This window comes from Pimephales promelas, chromosome 6 (genome assembly GCF_988280905.1).
Source record: "Pimephales promelas chromosome 6, fPimPro1.hap1.1, whole genome shotgun sequence".
Classification (NCBI taxonomy): Eukaryota; Metazoa; Chordata; class Actinopteri; order Cypriniformes; family Leuciscidae; genus Pimephales; species Pimephales promelas.
This window is the reverse complement of record NC_142774.1, coordinates 28,616,688-28,644,041: the sequence shown is the minus strand read 5'-3', so window position 1 is coordinate 28,644,041 and position 27,354 is coordinate 28,616,688. Positions and strand designations below refer to the sequence as shown.

The 27,354-nt window shown below is 41.5% G+C and overlaps 2 protein-coding genes across 2 annotated transcripts in view; one reads left to right on the top strand and one right to left on the bottom strand.

Moving 5' to 3' along the window:
• The window catches only part of dnah6 (dynein, axonemal, heavy chain 6), an 82,170-nt gene extending 59,039 nt beyond the window's left edge, over positions 1-23,131 (top strand). Inside the window, exons 66-79 of the mRNA XM_039693114.2 lie at positions 259-449; positions 2,557-2,717; positions 5,394-5,482; positions 6,493-6,639; positions 8,363-8,501; positions 9,438-9,557; positions 12,053-12,174; positions 12,310-12,439; positions 12,557-12,684; positions 12,826-13,011; positions 21,389-21,461; positions 21,576-21,727; positions 22,303-22,525; positions 22,835-23,131. Coding sequence (XP_039549048.2) covers positions 259-449; positions 2,557-2,717; positions 5,394-5,482; positions 6,493-6,639; positions 8,363-8,501; positions 9,438-9,557; positions 12,053-12,174; positions 12,310-12,439; positions 12,557-12,684; positions 12,826-13,011; positions 21,389-21,461; positions 21,576-21,727; positions 22,303-22,525; positions 22,835-22,938 — 1,965 coding nt within the window. The 3' untranslated portion in view covers positions 22,939-23,131. The remainder of the gene's footprint in view (positions 1-258; positions 450-2,556; positions 2,718-5,393; positions 5,483-6,492; positions 6,640-8,362; positions 8,502-9,437; positions 9,558-12,052; positions 12,175-12,309; positions 12,440-12,556; positions 12,685-12,825; positions 13,012-21,388; positions 21,462-21,575; positions 21,728-22,302; positions 22,526-22,834) is intronic.
• Positions 23,132-23,433: 302 nt separating this feature from the next.
• The window catches only part of chrna8 (cholinergic receptor, nicotinic, alpha 8), a 119,512-nt gene continuing 115,591 nt past the window's right edge, over positions 23,434-27,354 (bottom strand). The window contains exons 9-10 of the mRNA XM_039693124.2: positions 27,183-27,292; positions 23,434-24,561 (exon numbers count right to left, since the gene is read on the bottom strand). Coding sequence (XP_039549058.2) covers positions 24,025-24,561; positions 27,183-27,292 — 647 coding nt within the window. The 3' untranslated portion in view covers positions 23,434-24,024. The remainder of the gene's footprint in view (positions 24,562-27,182; positions 27,293-27,354) is intronic.

Below are 27,354 nucleotides of genomic sequence, written 5' to 3'. Positions count from 1 at the left end.
GTGATTTCTTTGCGTTTGTCCCCACAAGAATAGTACAAATGTCCTCACAAAATGAAGAAAGTTGTCTGTGAGGGATGTGTTTAGGGGTAGGATTAGGGGATAGAATATACAGTTTGTACTACATAAATATGATGTGTGTGTTACGGTGCCTGTTTGTGTCGAGTTTCATGAGTCTCCTTGAGTTATGTATCATTATCCGCTTTATAAATAATGGTATCACTGAAGTGTATTTCAAGTCTCTGACTCTGTGTGTTCCAGGTTGTGCTTGCAGTGACTCAGTTTGTTATCATTGGCTTGGGACAGCAATTTGTGGAGAATCCCCCAGTGGATCTTTCAACCCTGTACACAGACATGTCCCCAACCATTCCCCTGGTCTTCATTCTAAGCACGGGCTCAGATCCAATGGGGGCATTTCAGCGGTTTGCCAATGAGAGAGGATACCAGGATCGGTACTGTGCACTGACATTTATACACTCTCTTTACTCGCTCACTTCCTAGTTAAGTGGCACATATAAGGACATAACTTACATTAATTAATGCTACATGTCTTGATTATATCCATACCGAATGTGTTACATGTTTCCAAAGGCTTTGGACAGTTTTCCTAAACAAAAAACTTCAGTATATGAAACTTATGAAGATAATTTATTTGCTGTCTTGGCTTTCATGCAAGAAATGCTTTCCCTCTTTATATTACGCTTAAAACTGGGGTACCACAGGGATTAGCGTTTGGACTTTCATTCTTCTTTATCTATACTGCTTCAAAACCCATGCTTTTTAGCACTGCTGTACTGATGACATTCAGATGTACACATCATGTCCTCCTTCTCTGTATGTGCCTCATTGACATATCAGCTTTAATTGTGACAAGTTCCTCTTCCTCCCAGCCATGACATCCCTCAACAAATTCCTCTGTCTCATTCAGAGGTCACATAGTCATTGCCTCCTGGTATGTATCATTACATTGTGTCAGCCTGAGTGACAGGCTCTTCCTTAAGGAGAACATTATGATAGCAGCTTACTTGACCACTGGTTTACTCAGCTCCTTCTCCATGGTTTGTTGATTTTATAGCTAGATGTCTGGAATTACTTTATTGTTTGCCAACCAGCATCTGCTATAATTCTGCTATATTCCCAGAGTGGGTCCAAAATTCTATCTCTCAAATGGCTTTTAACCCTGTGTAATTTTTTTTCAAGTCATGCTTCTGCTCAGATCATTTTACCAGCTGCCAGAATACATTGCTGGCATACAATTTCCTGTCCTCCTATTACTTTCAGTCTTGTGTTAAATCTTAAACCTGAGCCTGGATGTTACAATCGGTTGCATCCATTTGCCAACTATGAGAACAGTTTGTAAATAGCTTTTCAGGGATACCTTTTCAGCGATACATTGTCAACTTCGTGAATATGTTTGCATGACCTCTGCAATTCGGCACTCCAATCAAGTTATGTCACATTTAATTTTATAGCACTTTATACAATATATTGCTTTAAGTCAGCAGCTTTACACTATTAAACATGAAAAACTGTTAAACATGAAAAACAACAATATAACATAAAGGTTATTAGTTATGGAAGGGGGAACTCATGATTGAGTTAATTTAACATTCCAGCATCCTTCATAGAGAGCCTTAAAAAGTGAGGTTGAGGATGCTCCCTTTTTTGTAAGACAGTCTGCAAGTTGATCTTTTGTTTCCGACCATAACACTTGATCAACCCTCTTAGTTTCGATCAGTTCTTTTATCGAACTGATTTCCAAACGCAGTCTTTTCTCAGCAACAAACTTAGTAGACTTCAGTACATCAACAAGAGAGAAATAATCGGTGACAGATTATGGGTACAGGAGAAACAGTACAACCAGCATTCAGTTCAGAGTTGACAAAAAATAGCATTATCAATCCTCTCAGACATAGCATTTCATCTGCAAGAGTGCTTCTGACAACTCTCTTAATTCTCTTAGATTGCCATGAAATAGGAGAGAACTGCCCATTTTCACCCATCAAAACGATGAAGTACCCCCATCTGAAAGATTTGCAAACGATGCATCAGTGAATGTTACCATCTTTAAATTACTGTCTTTCCCAAGCTGTTGAAAATTCAACTGAACTGACTTGGTCTTGAGTTTACAGACTACCCTGTTAGCTTCATTAATGTTCTGTACTGTAGTTAGTTTGAGACAAGATGCCAAGTTACTTGCATCAAACATGACATCAGGCCTGCTCTGTCTCGCAACCCACAGAAGTTGACCTATCTTTGACCTAAGCTGTTCTCTCTCCTCTTCTGTGAGAGGTGAAACGGACTCTGCTGCTCGTGAAGGCCTGATATGTATGGGCTGTAGGTGCTGAATGTATGTCATTTGGTATATTTGTACCTTCTTGCTCCGTCACAAAATCCTCTCCCAGTGTTCAGTCGTTATTCTGACAGAATTGTCAACCTCTTTTCCTGCTTTTCCAACCTCCAAAAGTGGAGTTGCAGCGTTGCAACACAATGTCTCGTTCCCACCTCTCAGGGAATCGATATTACGATAATAACCGGAGACGTTTTCTTGTATTGCAGGTTAAAATCTATCTCGCTGGGTCAGGGTCAGGGTCCTATAGCAGAGAAGCTGATTATGGAAGCTCTGAAGATTGGTGACTGGATCTTTCTTCAAAACTGCCACCTTGCTGTGTCTTGGATGCTTGCAATGGAAGAGCTCATCAAAACCTTCACTGAACCTGGTTAGTTTGTGTATGAGTGAGGTTTTGCATTAGAACCTTGTCCTTAAAGACTGGGATCTTCACCAATGATCCCTACAGTCCCCAGAGGTAATTTAATGTGTAATATCAATATTATTTGTGTAAAAAAAACAAACGAAAAGCCAAACCTAAAGTTTAAAAGCTGAAGGTTAACAAGCTGAAGGTTAACTACACAACAAGAAGAGAATCTTTGCTTCATAACGAAAAATCTTTCGTGCCTGTGTGACACGTATTTACTTAGTTACAGTTCATTTTCTGACGTTTCAGAACGAACTTCACTGACAGACAGAAGGCGAAATTCGCAGCATGTTTATTTTTCTTTATCTGACAAAAAGCAGAACACTTTGTTTTTATTGTGAGTATCCACAAAAAAAGACACAGGATCTAATGATATACAACACTTACATGTAAGATCAAAATCAACAGAGTAATTTGAATCTCTTTTGCACTGATATGGAAAAAAGTGAGCTTGTCGTGCCGGCACGATAGCCAACCCCAAAGTATTCTCCTTTCAGGAGTTTTTTTTTTTAAGCTGCTGTCCATAGTGTTTCCTCTTTGTGGCCATCTCTGTTCGAAATCTGCAATTGTAGTTATTCGCAGAATTATCAACTTTACATGGGTTGTGCCTCGGCATGGCACAGCGCAGATGAATCCAGTGTTATGAGGAGAATGTGCGGCTGTCAATAAGAAACACACATATCTGTAATCAGATGCATTTTTAAAACTAGAATCTAATTTTTACCTTTCAAAAGCCCTTCCGCTATTTATCCTTGTTCCCTTTCAAGGGAACTTCGAGCTGCATTTGAAAGCGGAGGCAACGTTCTGCGTGATTGCGTCGTGTAGCCTCTGTACAATCAGCAGGACGTCATGTGACATCATAGACAAGGAAGCTATAGACCTTATGTAGCCCCGCCCCTTTTCAGTGCTTGTTGTCTTTTGACTTCCGGTCTGTATTTTCAGTTCTCGATTTCCTACAAGACCGTTTCTTTTCTGGATTATCTCCCTCCACCTTAAAGGTGTATGTTGCGGCCAAATCTGCCTTTCAATCCCCTGTGGGGGTTTCTTCTCTTGGGAGAGATCCTCTAATCACTCGTTTTCTCCGTGGATCATTGAGGCTGAGGCCTGCTTTGCACTCCAGAGCACCGGCTTGGAACCTGGCCATTTGGCTTTGGCAAGGGTTTGGCTTTGGCTCCTATCGAGCCTTTCGATGAGGTTTCAGAAAAGTTCCTCACTCTAAAGACTCTATTTCTTCCATTAAAAGAATTGGAGATCTGTAAGCTCTGTCGGTTGCTCCTTTATGTCTGGAATTTGCACCTAGTATGGTTAAAGCATTTTTATACCCTAGGCCGGGTTACATTCCTAAGGTCCCTACTAATGTGATGGGTCCTATTGTGCTGCAGGCTTTCTGTCCTCCACCTTTTGATAACCCAAATTAGGAAAGTCTCAATCTCAATGTCCAGTTCGGGCATTGGATGCCTACGTTCACAGAGCTACCCTGTGGCTGCCCTGTGTAAGTTAGAGCAGTTGTTTGTCTGTTTTGGCTCAACCAAGAAAGGTTGCCCGGCATCGAGACAAGTGATGAGCAAGTGGATAGTTGAGGCTATCTTTATTGCTTATAATGTGGTCGGACGTTCCTCACCTATGGATGTCTGTGCCCATTCGACTAGGAGTATGGCTGCCTCTAAGGCTTTGATTTCAGGTGTTTCCCTTCAGGACGTTTGTAATGCGGCAGGTTGGTCCTCACTGCATACATTTGTCAGATTTTTTGACCAAGACCTTTCCACTCTTGGGGCTAGGTTTCTTGCTTCTTAGTGTGCGCTTGGTCTTCACACAGAACAGGCATTTCTCAGCATGGCATAGTGGGTATGGCGTTCCCACAACGTTCAAATGCAGCTCGAAGTTCCCTTTAAAAGGGAATGTCTCAGGTTACGTACTGTATGTAACCCTGGTTCCCTGAGAGGGAACGAGATGCTGCGTTTCTGTCTGCCATACTTCCTGCCTACCCTGATCGATTTGCTTCAAGCCTTTTCAGAAGCTGTCGCGGTCTGAGTTCAATGGTGCTTTATAGTTTCCTGGTCTATGACGTCACATGACGTCCTGCTCTCTCATTGGACTGATTGTACAGAGGCTTCACAACGCAATCATGCAGAGCGTTCCCACCACGTTCAAACGCAGCGTCTCATTCCCTCTCAGGGAACCAGAGTTACATACGTAACCTGAGTTTGAAGTTTGAAGTCTTTTAAAACGGGTGAATCTCCAGTTGTCACTGGTGATTGTCAAGGCAGATCTGTGACCCATCTCACCCTTTTAGTGCTTTTTTTAGTACATCAAAACTTTATGAATATCATATATGACCACTTGATATGTGGTCACTATAATTTCTCCAGAACCACTGAAACTATTACATTAGTATGATCTTCCAAATGAATATGTCAAATGAATGACTCGATTTATGAAGTAGTTTTGTGTTTATATTTGTGTCTGTGTACATGTTTGTATGGTTCAATGAAAATATTGTTATTTTTTTAAGGCATACTCACGTGTTTTGTACCTGCTTCAACCCTATTTACAGATTGTGTGTTAAACCTGTGAATCCATTGTGAAGCAAATGTTTGTTGGCCTGTTTTATGTTGTCCTGTTCTTGTATAACTTTTGCAGACACAGTTATCCACGAGGACTTCAGACTGTTCCTTAGTTCCATGCCTACCAATGTGTTTCCTGTCACTGTATTACAAAACTCTATCAAGGTAATACAAGGACACAAAGTTGCATACATACATACATACATACATACACACACATAAAAGCTTTATAAAAAAGGGATAATAATAACTGATAGTACACTTTTTTCAGGAAGGTATGAACATGCCTTTATCTGTTTTTTTAGTTTTTGTTGTTTTTGATGGTAACACTTTACAATAAGGTTCATTAGTTACTACATTAGTTAACATTAACTAAGAATGAACAATACTTCTACAGCATTTGTTAATCTTTGTTAATGTTAATTTCAACATTTAGTAATACTTTATTAAAATCTTGTTAACATTAGTTAATGCACTGTGAACTAACATGAACAAACAATGAACAGCTGGATTTGTATTAACTAACGTTAACAAAGATTAACAAAAACAGTAACAAATATATTGCTCATGGTTAGTTCATGTTAGTTAATACATTAACTAATGTTTAATAAATGAACCTTATTGTAAAGTGTTACCGTTTTTTTTTTTTCTTTTTTTTTTCCCAGAGATTAAAACGTGCATCAATGTAGAGCGACGTTTCATGCGTCAGTGGCATCCATATGCTGATGACATGCACATATTTTTGCCTTTACACATCATTCATCCTTCCAGGACTTGCATGCTGCATCTGCATGTATATGAAATTTAAATTTTAGTCACACTAATGCAGTCACACACTCCTGCAAGAAGATGATAACACTTCACAAGAAGGAGTACTTTCATATTTTATTCTTTATCTAATACGTTAACACCCCTGTGCTAACGTCCCTATCAGTTAAACCCCAGCTTTACTCAAATCGCTGGAAACAATAGTAGTTTATAAGACCATAAACAATATTTAGTTATAATGAAAGTGCAGTTACATGGATGTCTTTTAGTGGTCAGACTGTTTAGAGTTTTTAAATTAGTTTATTAATTTTAGCAGTTCTATTTTGTCTTTGGCTCAAATTTTTGTTTTGTTGCTAAAATGTTTGTGTTGCCAGGAAACTAATGAGCCTTTGTTAATTTAATGGTAGGTTACTAACGAGCCCCCAAAGGGTCTCCGTGCAAATGTGAGACGTGCCTTTACTGAGATCAGCAGTACGTTCTTTGAGGAACACATCCTTGGCAGGAAATGGAGGAAGATCATTTTTGGAGTGTGTTTTTTCCACGCCATCATTCAGGTCAGGGCTTAAGAGTTGAAAATTCTGTTTCTATTCAATTTGAAGCCTCAAGAGATTGTACATTTAAAAGCATGAATTAAGTTTTTATGATTAAATGAAAATTATTAGATAGAGTGTTCTTTTATTTTTTTTCAAGGTCTAGATTTAAAATTCTTAATATGTTGATATTTGTAAATATAGTATTTTCATACCCTACACGTTTATAGGGCAGATTTATTATAGATTCATATGTTCGAGGTTGGTAAAAGTGTTTTTTGATGTTATTCTCATTAAGGCTTTTTTAAATCAAATATACAGTAAAAAACATTAATGTTGTGAAGTAATATTACAATTATATATTAATATTATATTACTTATATATTTTATTATATTTTGATGTCTAAGCTGAATTTTCAGTAGCCATTACTTGTCTGTCTTGATCATTCACATGATCTTTTAGAAATCATACTAATATCATTCTAATTAGTAAGATTAAATATTCTTTTAAAAGTTAATAATGGTTATGTTGCTTAATATTTTTTGTGGAAACTGACAATTTTCAAGATAGAAAAAAATCTTGAAATCATTTGTTAAATTTTACTATAATCTAGGTAACAAATGTTCGTAACACTTTCTATGAAGACCTTGCTTATTAAATAAGTATAATTCATTATAAGTATTTCTAATTTATAAATATATTTAAGATCATACTGCATTACAAGACCAGTTATAGTTACAATTATAATATTTTTATAATTACTTATAATTCATGCATTTTCTTTTTCAATGGACATTTCAATATTCCATTATCGGCTGGGCTGATTTTCAGTGCGCATTTTCATAATCAATTATATACAGTACTTATTTATAATTATTAATTAGACGGTCGTATGGTTCCATGAATGTATTTATAAAGAGGCAATCTGCATTGATATATATTGTTGTTATATTATGACATTTTATTAATTCAGATTTATTTCTGTCAAATAAGTGAATATATTGTTATTAATAGCTGTATTGTGTTCTTAAAAATACATATTATGAGTGATAATACAGTTATTAACATCCACAAATGCATAATTGGTGGCTTTAAGTAAAGTGAAAACATAAGATGCAATTTTACTAAAGCAAATGTTTATAAATCATGAAGATTTGCTCATTATACATTTAAATTGTTTACTTGTAAATGTAACTAATGAACATGACTTCCTGTAATAATTTAATGGGGAAAAAACAGAAACCATTAATACAAACAGTTGAAAAAAAAAAGAAGTTTATGTTGCATACTAGCATGAATTACCATTCATGTCCTGTAATGCGAACATTAGCCATTCAAAACATAATTGATTACTAACTGGAACAGCAAACAAGTTTCTCTGGACCTATTTTATATTTGATCATTTATAAATCAGTGTATTAGCATGCACATTGAAAAAGCAAATACATGACTTATAAGTAATTATAAAAATAATTGCAGTATATAATGCAGTATAGGTCTTTATAAATATATTTATAGAATGGTAATACATATAATTAATTATAGCCCCTTTAATACTTATTTTTAAGCATGGTCTTCATTAAAAGTGTTACCCAAATGTTAATTTTTTTTTAATCCAAATTAAGCCAATTATTTGCAGTACAATAGATGTTCAGGATGGCTTTACTTATTCACATCCTCTAATTCATTCTCTTCTGTGTCTATATGTAATGTCCTTTGTGTGTGTATGCATTCATGTGTGTATAGGAGAGGAAGAAATTTGGTCCTCTGGGCTGGAACATCCGTTATGAATTCAATGACAGCGACAGAGAGTGTGCTCTTCTCAACCAAAACCTCTATTGCCAGACAGGACATATACCCTGGGATGCTCTTATATATATCACAGGTATATGTGTGTGCTTATTGTAGAAGTTTTTATAGCATCAGTCGTTAGCCCCTTTCACACAGCAATCCCGTAAAAATCACCGTAAAATTACCAGAATAATGTTTCCGATAAAATACACATACTGGTAAACTGTGATGTCAATCATCGAAAATGATCTTTAAACACTGATCCTTTATCCACCTAGATGAGAAGCGCTTTAGTTTCACTGCATTCTGAACTTTTCAATGCTCATACCGGTAATACCAACCCGATCTCACGACCAAGTCGTACGAATTCGACGAATGATTAAAAAGTGGCTAATTCGTAACAATTCATACGACCTCACACGTACGAATTAATACGATTTTGCTAAATCGTACATATTTTACGAATTGGCCAATTCGTATGAATTCGTACGAATGACCTACCCCTGACCCCGCCCCTAAACCTAACCAACAAATCGTAGGAATTAGTACGAGTGAGGTCGTACGAATTAGTACGAATTAGCCACTTTTTAATCATGCGTCAAATTCGTACGAATTGGTCGTGAGATAGTGTTGGTAATACCAGTACCGGTAAAATGTTTTTGTTTCTATGTGTTTGTCTGTTAAATATATTAAATAAATATGAATATTTGTGTCATATTATTGACATTTTTCAAAAAATCCTTTTCTTTCACAAAAACTTCCAAAATGTTTTAGAATTGTTGCAAATGCATTTCTCATATGTAGGCATCATTTTACAGACCATCAGCTGGAGACAATAAATGTCATTAAATTAGGTGCAGCTGATGGTGTGTGAGAGAGTGTTCCAGTAATTTTGTTATGAGAGGCTCTGGGAAAAGACTCATTAAGGAAGCTTCGCACAATGTCAAATTGTCTCATTAATTTTTGGCAAGGTGTCAGTCAGTCATGCAACTAATTGAAATGTGGTATGTTTGTTTTATTGTCTCTGTAGGTGAGATTACATATGGAGGCAGGGTGACGGATGCCTGGGATCAGCGATGCTTGCGCACCATACTCAAGAGTTTCTTCTCCCCAGCCACATTAGAGGACGGCTATACCTACTCTAAATCAGGTATACACATGCTTTAATAAATGGGGAAATTCCATAGACGTATGCTATTTTATATACAGCTAGTTCTAAATACTATAATCTTACCCTAATCTCAACAAAAAACAGAAAACATTCCGAATTTTTACAATAATAATAAAAAAAAGACTTTGTCCCCAATGAAGGTTTTGTTAGATTTAGCTCACTTCTGTGTACAAATTTGCCCCCAAAATATGGTTAAGTAGGTACACACACACACTATTAATTGGTAAATAATACAGATAATATAGATTCAGCTTCACTCTTTAAATACCATCTGGTATGCATACTTGCAAATTACATAAATTAAAGATGGAGTGTGTGTTTTTCCAACGCTGAAATACATTGTACTGTCCCAGTTTTAATGTGCAGAGACAACTATAATCACAAGTACTGGTATATTGACTTCCCCAATGGTCACCTTTGGTAAAATGGATTTTTAAGATATTTCAGTTAAATGTTACTGGCTAGGTAGGGCAGGCGGGGCAGAATAAATGCCTTACGTTCAAGCGCACACATAACGCTTGCCACCCTTTTACTTGCCCCGGGAGTTTCCACAAATATCTCTGTTTTATACATCCATGGGCTAATGTAAAAACAAATACATATGACATCTTATGTAAAACAGTGTTTCGGTTGAAAAGCATCTCTCCTGACGCACCTAACATTGTGATGGGAGAAAAAAAAACCACAGAGAAAAGATTCATTTCTGTGTGGTCTGATGACTCAGTTCAAGACCTAATGGGATGCTTTGAATGTACTGACTGATAATTGTTTAAATCCGTATGCACTGATTAAGATGATCTTACAGAGACTGTGACTAATTATATTTTGTGAAGATTTGGTCTTTCAAAAGAAACCTTGTATAGTATTTCCGAATAGCAAGCCTTGAGTCACTAAACAGAAGACAAAAAGTATTACTTTAGGACGGAAACTCGATTACAAATTACGTAGATGATTTTAACTCATTTTATGCACGTTTTGATACTCATGATTTTACATCTGAATTGTCGGATTATTGTGGGAAATCAGTGACTCTAAATTTGAACTTTAAATTTGCAGAGCTGATATACGTAGTTGTTTTGTTCAGGTTAAGGTTAGGAAGAGTCCAGGCCCCGATTACATTGGTGGAAGACTGTTGAGGAACTGTGCAGAGTAGTTTTTAGAGATTTATTTACCACCTGAAGAGGTGCTTTTCTATGGCGAGCAACTTCTTTTATGTTGGGCTTGTTCCAACGGTGACAAGCAACGGTCTGAAGACAAATTATTCAATGTAATTGCCGTTCGATGTATTTGATGATAAACTAAAATTCGAGGCAAACACCGACATTATTAGAGGGAAAGCTCTTTAGCATATGTATTTTCTGAGGAAACTTTGAGCTTTTAATTTGAGTGTTTCTTTTATGAAAATCAGTTATACCTGATTTAGTGAAACAATCTCAAGTTTTTCCATTATTTGTTGGTATGGCAAATTATCTTAATGTAAAGAATATGAGTAAGTTGAGTAATATAGTTACAATGTTCAGCAAAATAGTGGGGACTAACTTAAAGACTATCACACAAATTTATGAACGTAGGGTGACTAGGAAGGGCCGGTTAGTCCTTTCCGATGTCACCCATCCATTTTGTACTGAATTTCACCTGCTTCCTTCAGGCCGGAGATTTAATTTCCCTTAGAATTCCTTTATTCCTGCTGCAATCATGTTTTTAAGTGACTTATTATTAGGGTTGGGTATCGTTTGAATTTGAACGATTCTGATTCCGATTGCGATTCCTTGTTTCGATTCCGGTTCCTAACGATTCTCGATTCCGATTCTTTTAAGAGGCAGGGTCAAAAAAGTTTAGCTAACCTTGCTAACCAACGGCCTTTCTGAAGGAAATAATCCTTTCTGAAAGAAATACTCCTTCTGTAAAAATACTCCTTTTGTCACAAATTTTGCATTTTGCCGAGATTTCGTTATTTTTAGAAAAGTGAAGCCACACTTTGGATCGCCAGGTACTCATGTTCGACTCGCGTGGTTATGCCAACACTTCCGGTAGACGCTTCTTCGTTGGTGTTGTTCAGCGGTTTCTTCTTCCGCTCGGCGGACTGTGAATATCGAAACTAGGAATCGAAATTTTAACTTTTGAACGATTCCGGGAAAAACGAAAAGTTAGTCTCGGTTCCAATCGATACTCGATTCTCGATACCCAAACCTACTTATTATAAATGTGTGTTATTTCGTTTGTGTTGTGTTGCTGTTTGTGTATGTTCTGTATACTGCTATCTACATAAAAATGCGTTCTAGGACAAAGTTAAAGTTAAATTTGCGTACTGAGAGTGGAAAAGCATGATGGGAGGGGGGAGTGTTACGTTTGTGAAACCTTTTTATATGTTTTGTTTAGTTCCACTACACTTTATTACAGACATCATATTAGTGCCAGTAGATCATTACACACTTCAACTTTAAATAACAAAGGCTCTCTTTTCTTTTGTGTAGGGATATATTTTGCTCCTGATTCAGACAGCTTGACTGAGTATAAGAATTATATTGATGATCTGCCTCTTATTGATGATCCAGAGGTCTTTGGCATGCATGAAAACGCTAATCTGGCCTTCCAGGTAACTCTCACCTCTTCTTGCTATACGCAAAAGAACAAAAAATCTTGGGATGAGGAGCACATCTTTAGATAAAGAGCACCTGCTACTTGACATATAGCTAACACATATGGGTCTTCTTTCCATCTTTGAAAACAGAGGCAGGAGACAATGACACTAATCTGCACCATTCTGGAAGTCCAACCCCGCTCCTCAGCAGCTGGTGGAGGGAAGAGCAATGATGAGGTGGTCCATGAGCTGGCTGACACCATCTTAGCAAAGATCCCTGGTCAGACCCCTGTTACTCCCTGCACACAAGTCTACTGTAACTTCATCGGTTTTATAATGAGTTTTTTTAACTGCCAATGTGTGTTTCTCTATGGATGATGTGTGTACATCTGAGCAGAGAAATTAGATATGGATGCAGCAGTGGAGAGTCTGTTCTTGCAAGATTCAAATGGTAGAGTTAACTCCCTAACCACTGTGCTTGGTCAGGAAGTAGACCGCTTTAACTTCCTGTTGCGTGTGCTGAAGGTAAGAGACCATTTTTTTTATTGTAAACTACACATGATGAATTGATTACAGCTGCTAATCAAACAAGAATGAATTAATGATCACACTAATTACCCCAATCTTATTTTTTTTTTTGTGTGTGTGTGCATGCATTTTCTGCAGACTTCATTATGTACTCTGCAGAAGGCAATAGCTGGTCTAGTGGTGATGTCAGAAGACATTGAGAAGATTTATAACAGTTTTCTGAATAACCAAGTTCCTGTTCAGTGGTCTAATGCTGCTTACCCATCTCTCAAACCTCTCGGCAGCTGGGTTAGAGATCTCACCCTGCGCACAGCATTTGTAGAGGTATGTCTATGTCACTACCATTTCCCATTAATTACCTAGATGTGGCAGCTCACTCATTTATCCGGCCACAGTTTCATCAAGAACAGAAAATATTTGAGACTTTTCATAACAACATAAAAGATGTCTAAAACATGAAGAATTTTGTGCAAAAATTTACAGAACTCCACTTGATTTGTAATGAGAAGCATTTATAAACTAAACACAGGTCTCCCTACAGTTTTTCCAACACATAATAATATCAAGGTTTTAACTCTTGCAAAAGAAGAAATAAAAAAATAAGCATTGTAATTTTACTTATGTAGTTATATATAATAATAAGTAAAATATATAATCATTGTATGTAATTATTTTTAAATGTCATTTTTATTTTTAATGTGCAGTTATATTACAATAATATTATATTTCTGTCTTAGAATTATTATTATGATAATTATTATTATTATATATTAAAATTGTTTAGCTTCCTACATTTTGAGTGTACTGCCTTGCCTTGCCTTGCCTACTTTAAAGTCCAGGTACAAATCAAGTCAATGCAATTTGCATGGCATTTGAAATGCATCGTGCATTTTAATACATGGCTCACAGGCTTTCTCTGTAAATATGTACTATCGTATTTCAGAAAGTCACGGCCTTAAAAATAGTCTTAGGTTTAAGACTCCACTCACATGCATGTGCGCACACACACACACACACACACACACACTTTTTTTCTCTGTATTCAGGAGGTTCACTCTCATTGTACATGTACAATTTCCTCAGGGTTGGGGATTCCAGCAAAGGCCAGTGATATATGAGCTGTGTGCCGTTGTTATTATAGTTCAAGAATGGAGCCAGAGGGGCTCACAGCCATTCTGAACCACACTCAAAGAGGCTACATAAACAACTACAATTTCTTTAGTGTATATCCTCGCCTCACTGTCTGGCACTTGCATATGGTGATTGCGTTGCACGGGTTGATGGGCACACCAAACTGTTATCTCTGACTGGATGTGCTGTTCCGTGTGGCTGGTCTGAGTGCTCTGTTATATAACACACAGTCACACACGATAAGCTCATGCTAATATGGATGAATTTCAGAAAAAAAATTGTGTTTCTGAACTCGACAAACAGGCTCAGCATATTTCAATGGACCAGTTAAAATTTCAGCAGTGAAGTGAGAAATTTTCCTCTACATCAGCATGAATAGACTGAGGTACACTGCATAATTTAAGCCCACCATCATAAATGAGAGAGAAAACTTAAAGGGATATGAAGAAACTCATACAGGTTTGGAACAACTTGAAGGCGAGCAAATGATGACAGAATTATTATTTTTTGGGTGAATTATCCCTTTAATTACCCATTGCTGTTATTCTCCTCAGAAATATATAGTTCTTACAAAAATGTAAATTCTGTCATCCTTTTCTCACTGTCATTTTGTTCCAAACACATACACTACCAAGTTTTTTTTTTTTTTTTGTCTATAATAGTCACTAAGCCTGCATTCATTTGACCAAAAACAGTAATATTTTGATATTTATATTTTTGTGGACACTGATACATTTTTTTCAAAGGTTCTTTGATAAAAAAAGAATAGCATTTATTTAAAGCAGAAACAATTTGTAACATTATAAATGACTTTACTGTCACTTTTGCTAAATAATCATTAATTTAAATGTTTTTTGTTTTGTTTTTTAAATATATATTTTGAAACCTAAACTTTTTGAATGGTTGTGTACAATTTCTTTTCATTTGTGAAACAAATTTTCCACATAATGGATATACATGGGAAATGGCACTGTCAAAAAGGACAATAAGTAAACGTGCTATTCTATACTTGTGCTGTACTATAATGCCTTCCAGAATGATATGATGAAAAGCAGGGGGAGGAGGAGGTAAAGAAGAACATGCATGCACACATCTATCATTGAAATTCTTGTCTAATTTCTTGTGAAGCCAGAAGTTTAAATGTTTGGAGGGTGAATGAGATTTGAGAGCTAAGCCAGAAGGCAAGATTTTCACTGAATAAATTAAATTTTCATTTTTTTGTCACACAAAACTTTTTTGGGGGGGGAAATGAGGTGAACCATTTCTCTACAAAAAGACTATGACACACTAATATAAGCATTTATTATTTATTAGCTTATATTCTGATATCCTCTCCCAGCTATATGATTTGAGGGTCTTTTTTTAAGGTTATGTAGTTTTCCATCAACTAGAACCTTAAACCCACTAGTTACTATTTTTTTCACATGCTCTGAAATAGAAATGATCCAAAACGTCTCGGTTACGTATGTAACCCTCGTTCCCTGAGTAGGGAACGGAGACGTTACGTCAGAAGTGACGGAAATTGGGGGTTTCGCATAGAAAGCCAATCCTCTTCGAGTATTTAAAAACGAGCCAATGGCATGCAATGCCTTGGGGCTGCGGAAATTTGCATAGCGTACTCCGCCCTACTCCGTGAGTATAAAAGGAGGAAGTGAACGCAACCGCAGTATGTCTTCGCTGAGGAGCCAAGACTCAACTCGGCGTCTACCCAGCGATACAGCAGAAGTGGCAGGGAGACGTAACGTCTCCGTTCCCTACTCAGGGAACGAGGGTTACATACGTAACCGAGACGTTCCCTTTCGTAGTCACTTCGAGTTACGTCAGAAGTGATGGAGATTGGGGGTCTGTGCCATCACGCCATCTTCAAGCTGTCTTCCAGTGCCCTGCGAAAGTCTGGACCCCCGAGATTTACCTCTTTTTTTTTTTTTTTTTTTTTTTGGGGAATCCGACTTTGACACAGGATTACCAAGGTACACTGGGAAACATATCCCGGGAGGGACATGTTAACAGATGCCTACCGAAGGGAGGACTTAAGAATACTCATATGGCCACGTAGGAACGCATATGGAGACACTGGAGCACCAACCGCAGGTGGCTGCTAAGATTTCAACTCCAGGGGTGGCAGATGGCTTGCCAAGGGAAGACACATGCTCAGAGAGGCTTACAGTGGATAATACACATGAGACGGTTACCAGGGGGAACCGTACGCATGGAGGCACCTAGCCAGCATCCAGAGCCACAGCAGTGGTGCCCGCATCGTCGGTGCTGGAGGACTCAAGACTTCAATGGAAGAACTGAGGAAATATCGCACTTATCCAGTCCGGGGAGTGGAGTGGCGAGCAAGCGAAGACACCTGAGCGGATCCAGAACTGGCCGAAACGAGAACGTGAGAGGACACTGGCTCAATTCGCAGATTATAGAATCTGGCGAAGGTGTTGGGTGTCGCCCAGCCTGCAGCTCTGCAGATGTCTGTTAGCGAGGTGCCGTGCGCTAAAGCCCAAGAGGAGGCCACACTCCGAGTGGAATGGGCCGTCACACCAAGGGGGCACGGACGGCCTTGCTGCTGGTAAGACAAAGCAATGGCGTCCACTATCCAGTGGGACAGCCGTTGCTTTGAGAGACCCCTTCCCTTCTGGCTCCCCCCATAACAGACAAAGAGCTGGTCTGAGGTCCTGAAACACTGAGTTCTGTCGACATAGGTGCGAAGAGCACGTACCGGACAGAGCAGTGCCAAGGCTCGGTCTGCCTTCTCCAGGGGCAGCGCTTGCAGGTTCACCACCTGGTCCCGGAAGGGAGTGGTGGGAACCTTGGGCACATATCCAGGCCGGGGTCTCAGGATCACGTGAGAGTAAGCCGGCCCGAACTCCAGGCACGCTTCGTCAACGGAGAATGCGTGCAGGTCCCCCACCCTCTTGATGGAGGCCAATGCAACCAGGAGTGCTGTCTTCATGGACAGAAACTTTAACTCGACCGATTGCAAAGGCTCAAAGGGATGCCTCTGCAGAGCACTTAGAACTACCGAGAGGTCCCAAAAGGGTACGAGGGGAGGACGAGGCGGATGCAGCCTCCTCGCTCCCCTCAGGAACCTGATGACCAGATCGTGCTTCCCTAAGGACTTACCTTCCACTGCTTCATGAGAAGCGGCAATGGCCGCGACGTAAACCTTAAGGGTGGAGGGCGACAGCCTGCGCTCCAACCCTTCTTGCAGGAAGGAAAGCACGACACTGATCGAACATCTCCGGGGGTCTTCTCTGCGAGAAGAACACCAATTGACGAAGAGGTTCCACTTCAACGCATAAAGGTGTCTCGTGGACGACGCTCTTGCGGAAGTGATGGTTGCCGCCACCGCAGGTGGCAGCGAACTCAAACCTGCCTCGTCCCGTCCAGGAGCCACACGTGCAGCCTCCAAAGATCGGGACGAGGGTGCCACAGAGTGCCCCGTCTCTGAGAGAGTAGGTCCGGTCTCAGAGGAATAGGCCAAGGAGGTGCTGTCGCGAGGAGCATGAGTTCGGAGAACCATGTCTTGGTGGGCCAATAGGGGGCTACCAGCAAGACCTGCTCCTCGTCCTCCTTGATCTTGCACAACACCCGTGCAAGGAGGCTCACTGGGGGAAACGCATACTTGCGCGGGCCCCGTGGCCAGCTGTGCGCCAGCGCATCCTAGCCGAGAGTGCCGCGGGTCATAGAAAAAAAAACTGGGCGCAGTGGGACGAGTCCCGAGAGGCGAACAGGTCTATCTGTGCCTCCCCGAACTGGTCCCAAATCAGCTGGACCGACTGGGGATGGAGTCGCCATTCGCCGGAGATGGAACGGGCCCGGGACAGCTCGTCGGCTGCCCAGTTCCGGTCTCCAGGAATGTAAACTGCACGAAGGGACCTCAGGTGCTTCTGACTCCATATCAAGAGGTGGCGGGCGAGCTGCGACAACTGGCGCGAGCGTAGACCCCCCTGGTGGTTGATGTACGCTACTGCCGTAGTGTTGTCTGAGCGGACAAGCACATGCTGGCCCTAGAGCAACGCTCGGAAGCGGTGCAGGGCGAGCCGTACTGCCAACAGCTCGAGGCAATTGAAGTGCATGAGGCGCTGGGCTCCTGTCCAGGAACCGGCGGCTGCATGCCCATTGCACATGGCACCCCAATCCGTGGTAGACGCATCCGTGGAGACAACGAGATGCCTGGAAACTCGCTGAATAGGGACGCCGGTCCGTAAAAAGCTGAGGTTCGACCACGGGAAGAAGGTTCGGTGGCACGCTGGAGTCACTGGAACTCGGAGCGAACCGCGATGCCATGCCCACCTCGGGACTTGATCGCGAAGCCACAGCTGAAGCGGTCTCATATGAAGCAAACCGAGCGGCGTTGCCGCGGCCGCGGATGCCATATGCCCCAGGAGCCTCTGAAATAGTTTCAGTGGAACCGCACTCTTGCCCTCGAACTGTCGAAGGCAAGCCAGCAGTGAGTGCGCGCGCTCGTTCGTGAGCTGCGCGGACATGGCGACCGAGTCTATCTCCATGCCGAGAAAAGAGATCCTCTGCACGGGGCAAAGTTTGCTCTTTTCCCGGTTGACCCGAAGGCCCAGACGGGCTAGGTGCCGGAGCACCAGGTCTCTGTGTTCGCAACCTGAGCTCGAGAGTGTGCTAGTATCAGCCAGTCGTCGAGATAATTCAGGATGCGAACCCCGTGTTCGCGAAGGGGAACAAGGGCTGCCTCGACGATCTTCGTGAAGACGCGAGGGGACAGAGCTAACCCGAATGGGAGAACGGCGTACTGGTATGCCTGGCCCTCGAAGGCAAACCGAAGAAACGGTCTGCGTCGAGGAAAAATGGAGACATGGAAGTACGCGTCCTTCAGGTCGATCGCTGCAAACCAATCCTGACACCGAACACATTCGAAAATGCGTTTGGCCGTGAGCATTTTGAACGGTAGTCGATGGAGAGAACGGATCAAAATGCGCAGGTCCAGGATCGGTCGTAACCCACCGGTCTTTTTGGGGACAATGAAGTAGGGGCTGTAAAACCCGGACCTCACCTCGACTGGAGGGACCGTCTCGATTGCACCCTTCGCCAGCAGGGTCGCAATCTCCGCTCTCAAGACTGGGGCATTGCCACCGACCATCGTGGAGCGAACTCCCCTGAAGCGGGGAGGAGACCGTGCGAACTGAATCGCCTAGCCGAATCTGATCGTTCTGATGACCCAGCGGGAACCCCGGGAAGCGCTAGCCAGGCTCCCAGGAAGTGAGCCAACGGGGTCATGCGAACCACAGACGTCCCCCCGGAGGGGCAGCGGGGCGGGTCGACTGGCACGCGTGCAGGAGTTACCCCGCTCGGATGCGTCGAAGCCCGCTCCCCGACAGAAGGGACCAGGGAAAGCGGAGCGTTCCACGGGGGTCTGTTCTGCCGGGGGTCTGGCGATAGAGGGGGAAGGGATTGGCGTAGCCCGGGGACGACACACGCACCCTTCCGCGCCCTTAGAGACAGAGAGGAATGAACGGGGCGACGCACTGGACGTCGTGCGCGCTCATTCCAGTCTGTGTGCTCAATGACAGTGTCAGCTTTTCCTCCACCAGCTCAGGGAGCTAGCTAGAACAAAAGATTCTCCGCCGGCCCTCCACCGGGGAAGGAGGGGCCCTGCTACCGCCTCCTGAGAAAAACCATGACACTATCACTGAGCGGCCCGCCTCAGGAACATCGTTTCGCCTGGCGTTTAGCGGGGCACACGGCCTGGGGGGGGGGGACACACGCTTACCTGTGGCCTCCTCCGCGACGCGAACCGGCTGAAGGCTGCTGCTGGGGCCGCGTGGGAGGGAAGGGAGCCGCAGGGGGGCGTCCTCGGTGGCGAGCTGGCGGAGGCGTCTGAGCCGACGGCTGGTTGGAGGCAGCAGCAGGCCGTCGGGGCAGAGAAACCGCCTTCGTCTGCTCCTAGGCGGTCGAGAAGTGCTGGGCAAAGTCCTGGACCACACCGCCGAACATTATGATGCTCCTGGACCACAGCGGTGGGCATCACCTGACCAAGGGAGCGAGCGACCGCCTCCGTGACCCGTTTAAGGACAAGGTAGGCGGCAGGCTCGCAGCTCGCTTGGTCCGTCACCTCCTCGTGCACATTCCTGAGCAGCTAGCTTTGTAGGTGCTCATCATATGCAGGGCGGAGGCTGCCTGTCCCGCCGCTCTACAGAATCGCGCCGCCATAGACGACGAGAACCCATAGGCTTTGGAGGGGCATCTGAGAGCAACCGCCGGTTGACCGGGGGAGCCCCAGCGTACCCACAGACAGCCGCATCGCCGAGGGGAGGAAGGGCGGGGAACTAAAGCACGCTTTTTTTTTTTTATTATTTATTTATTTATATATATATTATTATTATTATTTTTTTTTTAGTGCGTGTCAGTTCCGCATGCAACTCGGGGAAAAAAGGAAATTGGGGTTGGCCGTGGCCGTAAGGCGGCAGCGTTACCCAAAAACCAATTATTCAGCCGCGAGAGATCGGGATAGGACGGAGTTCCACCCCCCCCCCCCATGATAGCACGGCCATCATCGCGGGATCAGATACGGCGGCGCTGACGCTCCCGAGGGAGGCAACGCGGCCGCATCCTCACTTCCCGAGGAGTCAAGCCCGCCTAGTGATGCTGTGATCGACATCGCATCATCATCTGGAGCGCTGCCCGAAGCAGCCGGTGCCACCAAAGAAGCAACCGACTGAATCGAACTAACGCTCGCTGGCTCTCGCACTGAGGCGGGAGGTGTGGCCCGAGGAATCGTCGGGGCTTTGCCCACACCATCACCGTAAAATCACCAGGTCCCCGGGTCGACGGGCCCCCTATGGAGGAAACCGATCGAGCGGGGGGGACCGGGACTCTCACTCAAGTGAGATCATTGAGTCTCGACCTCAGTGTAGAGATGGTCATGTTCCCACAGAAGGAACATGAGTCATCCACGAACGCTGCTGCTGCATGCTGAAATGCCCAGGCATACAAAGCAGCGATCGTGACCATCAGATGACGACAGAAATCAACCACACCCAGAAGAACACGGGCGAACCGTCTTTAAAAAGACGTGCGCGTGCAGCTCTTTCAATGAGAGGAGGAAATTCACTCTTTCAGCGCTGAAGCGACCAGGGAGAAGCGCAAAGTCTGGCAGACCACTGCTCAGATCGCAGGCGATGCAGAATCTCGCTGGGTACCGCCGTCACACCAACACTGAAGAGGACGCTCGTCTCGAAGAGTCTTGAACAGTGAGAATGGCTTTCAGGAGTGAAGAGGTTCTCTTGGCTCCGAAGCGAAAACATACTGCGGTTGCGTTCACTTCCTCCTTTTATACTCACGGAGTAGGGCGGAGTACGCTATGCAAATTTCCGCAGCCCCAAGGCATTGCATGCCATTGGCTCGTTTTTAAATACTCGAAGAGGATTGGCTTTCTATGCGAAACCCCCAATCTCCGTCACTTCTGACGTAACTCGAAGTGACTACGAAAGGGAACTGTTGGAAAATATTTGTTGTTGTTTTCCTTTGAATGACCTTTGTTCTTTCCATTTTGAATTCATAAGATTGTAAAATACCATTGGTTGTGTGTTTGTGTAAACAGAGTTGGGTCACAAGGGGTCAGCCCAAGTCTTTTTGGATTTCTGGTTTATTTTTCCCTCAAGGATTCCTCACAGGTAAAGAAAAAAGTTTTAGGCTTTTAGCCTAAACAGATTTAGGCCCTAAAAATAGGTTCAATCAATGTCATTTGAAACACCTTTGTTTAATAAAGAGTTGTTTCTGTCTCACAGGTGCACTGCAGAATCATGCACGTAAATACAACCTGCCCATTGATGAGCTGAATTTTCGTTTCAACGTGGTACCAGTGTACCGAGACCAGACTCTTGTCACTGAAGCTTTGAAAAGCCTTGAGCCAGGGAAGGAACTTGACATGGACAAGGAGGTCAGCTTGGAAACAAGCAGGAATACTTGCAGAGATGTTTTAACATATATTTTTACTACAAAAATTTTAGATATACTGTAAACATGAACATCCCATGATCATCCCATGATTTCACTGAGGTCCTTTTTTTAGGCACAAATAACAGTAATAATTTACTTTTTAATGATTTTCCTCTTTGAATTACACTGCAGTTTAGATGTTTGGGTTAGGCTTAAGCTCACTAAGACTGCATTTATTTGATCAAAAATAAATAAATAATTGTAATATTGTAAAATATAATGTTTTTTTTTTTCAGGATTATTTGATATATGGAAAGTTCAAAAATATCAGCATTTATCTGAAATAGAAATTCCATCACTAATGTCTCTACTTTCACTTTTGATGAATTTAATACATCCTTGTGGAACAAAAGTATTAATGGCTTTCAGAAAAACACAGAATAGGTGTTGTCCTATATTTCGAAGGACATTTCGAAGTGCATTTTAGTTGTATAAAAAGCTCAAGAGAAAAATGTTGTCATGGTTAAATCTCACATCTTTGTGATGTTGTCAATATGTTATGGTCTGCCTTTGTAGCTTCCCTCCATGGAAGATGGTGTGTTGGTTCATGGGATGTACATGGATGCTTGTCGCTGGGATGACATAAACATGGTTATTGAAGACGCACTGCCAAGGGTGATGAACTCCGTGCTGCCTGTGGTGCATTTTGAACCTCAGCAAAACTATGTTCCTGAGTCCACCTTCTACGAGGCACCACTGTACAAGACCTCTGCTCGTGCTGGAACTCTTTCAACCACAGGTCAGTTTATGAGTCTTGTGAAGTTTAAATTGTTATCCTGTTCCTGCCACAGAGTAAAATAAAAGTTAGTTGTAACTTTAAATCCACAATTAAATTTGTATTATTATTCTTATTATATTATTATTATTATTATAGGCAGAAACATTCATCCATATATTTACCTCCAGTAGGCTATATATTAAAAAAAATGCTTAAAAAATCTACTGTTTAAACCATTAGCATCAGATTTTAGCTTTGAAGTGTTATCTTATTTATGAAATTTTTACTTTTTTCTTTTATTAAATTGATTGTTTTTGTTCTGTCCATTAGGACACTCCACAAATTTTGTGGTAACTGTGATGTTGCCATCCAATCGGCCCAGTGACTACTGGATCTCAAAAGCCTCTGCACTGCTCTGCCAACTCAATGAATAAGCAAAGCTTTAATTCGCAACTTTAGATCATTTCTCAACAGAGATTTTAGTGTTTTTGAGCACAGGTAACAGTAAAGAATAATAATAAAAAAAAAACATTAAACATTAAAAATGAATTATAAATCAAAATGACCTGTAATGTTGATTTTACTTTTCCCTTCCCCTCTAAAATGAATAAATGCACCTACAATGCATGTAAACTAGTAGATATACTAGTTGTAAATGAAACTAGGTAAACATAACACAGCCACATACAGAATATACAGAAAGTGTGAATTAAATGCCAAGAAGTACTTATGCAAAATACATGGATTCACCTAGAACTTTAAATTGTTTTATTTATTTTTTAATTAATATTTTCTAACAAAATTACTTGTATTCACAGTGTTAACATAGTATTTTTACATAATACAACAGAGCATAGGGTCTGAATGAAGTGACAAAATAATGACACTCTGATTATGTGGACAAACTGGACACAAGTGAGAGATTTGAACACACTAATAAGCGTAATATTTATTTATACAAAAATGTCAAAATGATGACAGTTACATAGCTTATTTAATTCTACTGTTAACATAGGTTATTGTTGCTTTGATGAAGAAAACGTTTGCTAAAATTGACAAATTTTGTTACAGTTCAGTGATAACTTTTCATTCTAACAATATTAAATGATTTCAAAAATATTACTAAAGGCAAGAAATGAAAAGAAACATATTTCCCAAAGCGATTATGGGATTGGTTGTTTATATTTCACATAACACTTTGACACTATGTCTGTGAAGTTTGTCACACTGAGAACACATCTTTACATAAACCAACCCTCAAGTGCTCAGTCCAAAAACAGTATATAAAGACGTACAATATCACCCAAACAGCTTGTCCAAGGGTCTGTATGTTTGTTCGGAAAGTTCAAAAATACACAACTTTGACAAGTTTTTTTTTATCTTAATTATTGTAACAATAGTTCAACGTTGACCTCAGAACGATGAGAAGAGGAAGGACTCAATCACGTGTTTTTTAATTTTATTTTTTACATCTTTAAAAACAAAAAAAGAAAAGAAAAGAAAATGCAACTCTATTGTAATTATGTGAAGTCTTTCGAGACTGCCTCAATGAAGTTTGGCGCGGCCATGAGAATGGTAAAGGTGCAGATGATGGAGAAAAGTGAAAACGCCACCAGACAGAGCCGATCCACGACTGCTGCCGCAAATTTCCACTCGCTGCAGATTGCCTCTGCCTCATCCTGGTCCCGGAATCGCTGAGCGATGTACATCACTTCCGCCAGGATGTGATGGATCTCCTGTTCGCCTGAAAACACCCTCACTGCCTCCCGCTGTTCTTCGTTTGGTGACCCGCCGACTCGACCAACGCTGCAAGACATGCCGGAGTCGCTGCTGGGTGGGCAGCAAGCGCTGTCAATGGCGTGGTAGCCGAAGTACAGGTTCATGTGACCGTTGGTGGTTGAGTTGGTAGAGGACGGCTGACCAGGCATTACCCCCATCTGAATGCTGCTGGCGCTGGCATGGTGCGCTGGAGAGGGGTCATATTTGTTGTTCCGTTCCTTGCCCGGCTTCTTCATGCGCAAGAACCAGGCGCACCAGTTGAGCAGGATCACGCGCACCTAAGAAGAACAAGAAGAATCTGCTAAAGATGAAGCACTCAGATGTGTGAACAAGACATTCCTCTCTTTATTATGATGATATGCTGTATGAAATCAGTATATTTCATTAGATTATAGGGGAAAGTGTCCACTAAAGGATTTGTGTGTTTAAAAATTCAGATGCTTCAAGCAGCAGGTGCGTCCCACTGGACATGAACCAAATAAGAAACATCAGACAGCTTTTCTTCTCATAAGAGTAGCTGAGGATACATTAAAGTTTAATACAAATAGACCTCATTACCTCTCCTGTGGGAGACCAGAATGCCAATTGGACTAGAGTCATTCTACAACTCGCCCATGTATTGTGTATATTCAGATTCAGATTCATTTTTTTCATTTGGATTGTTTGTGAATGCAGCAATAGTTGCTTGAACAGAAAGCAAGCTTATTTAACTTATTTTAAGTTAAACATTGCTTAAGTCCTGATAGTTTGTATTGTTCCAAAGTGAAAAAAAAAAAAAAATGTGAAGAGATTTAATGACTTTAGGGTGGATGGAAAAAGCCTAAAGGAATTGAATAAATTGTTTTTGTACAGATTTTTGCCCCAATTTGCTGTCTGGAAGTGTCCGCGCTAGTTGATGAAATTCAAAGCTCGTCTGTAGAATTTGGGCTGTCGCTGTTGACGGATTTCTCAGAAAATCATGTTGGGCAGACTCAGACACAGACTGTTTTTTTTATCTTCAGACTTTGATTACGTCTACTCATACAATTAGCTCAAAACATGTCTTCTAACATCTTCTAACATGTATTGTTTTCATCGGTCAGGAGTTCATGTCCTGAGTGACTTGAACGTCTAGCAGTTTGTGATCCTCAAAAGTTGTAAGATGCTCAGTTTTTCCTCTATTTACAAAGTCTGTAATTGTATGATGCCTAGCGTAAAATCTGTTCAAATTTTAATACTTGTGCAATTTACAGTATTCCAGCTCACTTCACAACAGCTCCAGTTGTGTGGAGTGAGTTGACGTTGCCAATACGTTTACATTTATTCATTTAGCTTACGCATTTATCCAAAGCGACTTACAATTGCTATATATGTCAGAGGTTGCACGCCTCTGGAGCAACTGGGGGTTAAAGGGTTAGTTCACCCAAAACTTCTGTCAGTATTTACTCACCCTCATGTTGTTCCAAACCTCTATGTGTTTATTTGTTCTGCTGAACACAAAGGATGATATTTGGAAGAATGTTTTAATCAAACAGATCTCATTCCCCATTGACTGTAGTCAATGGGGAATGAGATCTGTTTGATTAAAACATTCTTCCAAATATCTTCCTTTGGAACAACATGAGGGTGAGTAAATACTGACAGAATTTTTGGGTGAACTAACCCTTTAAGTATCATGTTCAGGGACACAATGGTGTCTCACAGTGGATTCGAACCCAGGTCTCTCACACCAGAGGCATGTGTCTTATCCACTGTGCGTGCCATCACCACCCATCAATACATTCTCTGTGGGAGTTGAGAAACACACTCACCCATTAAACGGTGGGAATGACAGAAGAGCATCAAAAAAGTTGAGGAATACTCAACTTTGTGCAAAAGTTTGCAAAATAAACTATTTATATAAGGTGAAAATGCCACTTTGATGTTTGTGAGTTCATTCCATTTTTTCTAACTGTGAAATTTGTTTTATTTTTTGTTTAAAAATCCAAAACACTGCAGCAGAATGTCAAAAGCACATGGTCTCAATAAGTTATTTTAAAAGTTTAACTTCTTAACACGGTGTCTTATATTCCTATTTAAAACCATCTGGGATTGCGGAGCGAGGCAAAGAAGATGGAATTAAAATCGTTTGAACACTGAAAGGGATAGATGCAAGCTGAATATGACTTCCTCCATGACTTCATCTTGGTGTGAAGTTCAGGAATAAATGGAAGGCTCATTGGAGCGGGGCAGTTATGACCTGACAGGAACCGCTTGTTAAGTCTGCCACAAGCAACTTCCTGTCTTTCGGACTGGCAGACTGAGTGGGCTCACTACAAGTGATATCCTCGCCCACCTCAACCACATCCATCTCATCCTGGCTGGATGGTGCCAGAAACATGCTATCTGCTGGATCAGAAGATTTAAGAGACTGTACAGTACATCCTGATCCAGCAGATCAATCAAGCCAGTGACTGAGGAATCCAAGAGCCATACCTTTCTCAAACTCCTCAGCCAACTCGACCTAAAATCCCCACAACTTCAGTCTCTGCTGTGCCACAGCTACAACGGAGCAGGTCTCTTGTAAATTGTAGCAGAGCTTACTCAATGTGATTTTTTTTTTCTTAATGGTCACATTCAGATCCCTTGAGAACCAAATGTGCATGCTCCTCACCCAAACACATAATGCATATAGTGTGTCCTTATGTGTCAAAACATGTGGTAATACAAAAACGGCTCCTAAAGACAAAAAAAAGCTGATGACGTGCATCACATGCGCCCTCTTTTTCTCACGGGCGCTCCGGTAATGATGTCATGGAATGTCATCGGGCAATAAAAGTGTTGCGTTTACACAGTTGCTTCAGACCTTGGTCATGCTGATGATGCAGTGTTGAGGTCCACTTTGAAAGGGAACTACTCAATTGAAAGAGTTTTCACTCACCCATCTTGGCATCTTTCCCCCTTGTGGATCATGATGATGAAACTGCAGAACGAGGACAGTGACAACAACTGACAAGCCCACAATCATCATGGTGCTGGCGAAGTACTGAGCTACAGAGCCAAAGAAGACACAACCGTTTAAATCGGCAAGATACTGTCTAAAACAACATCAA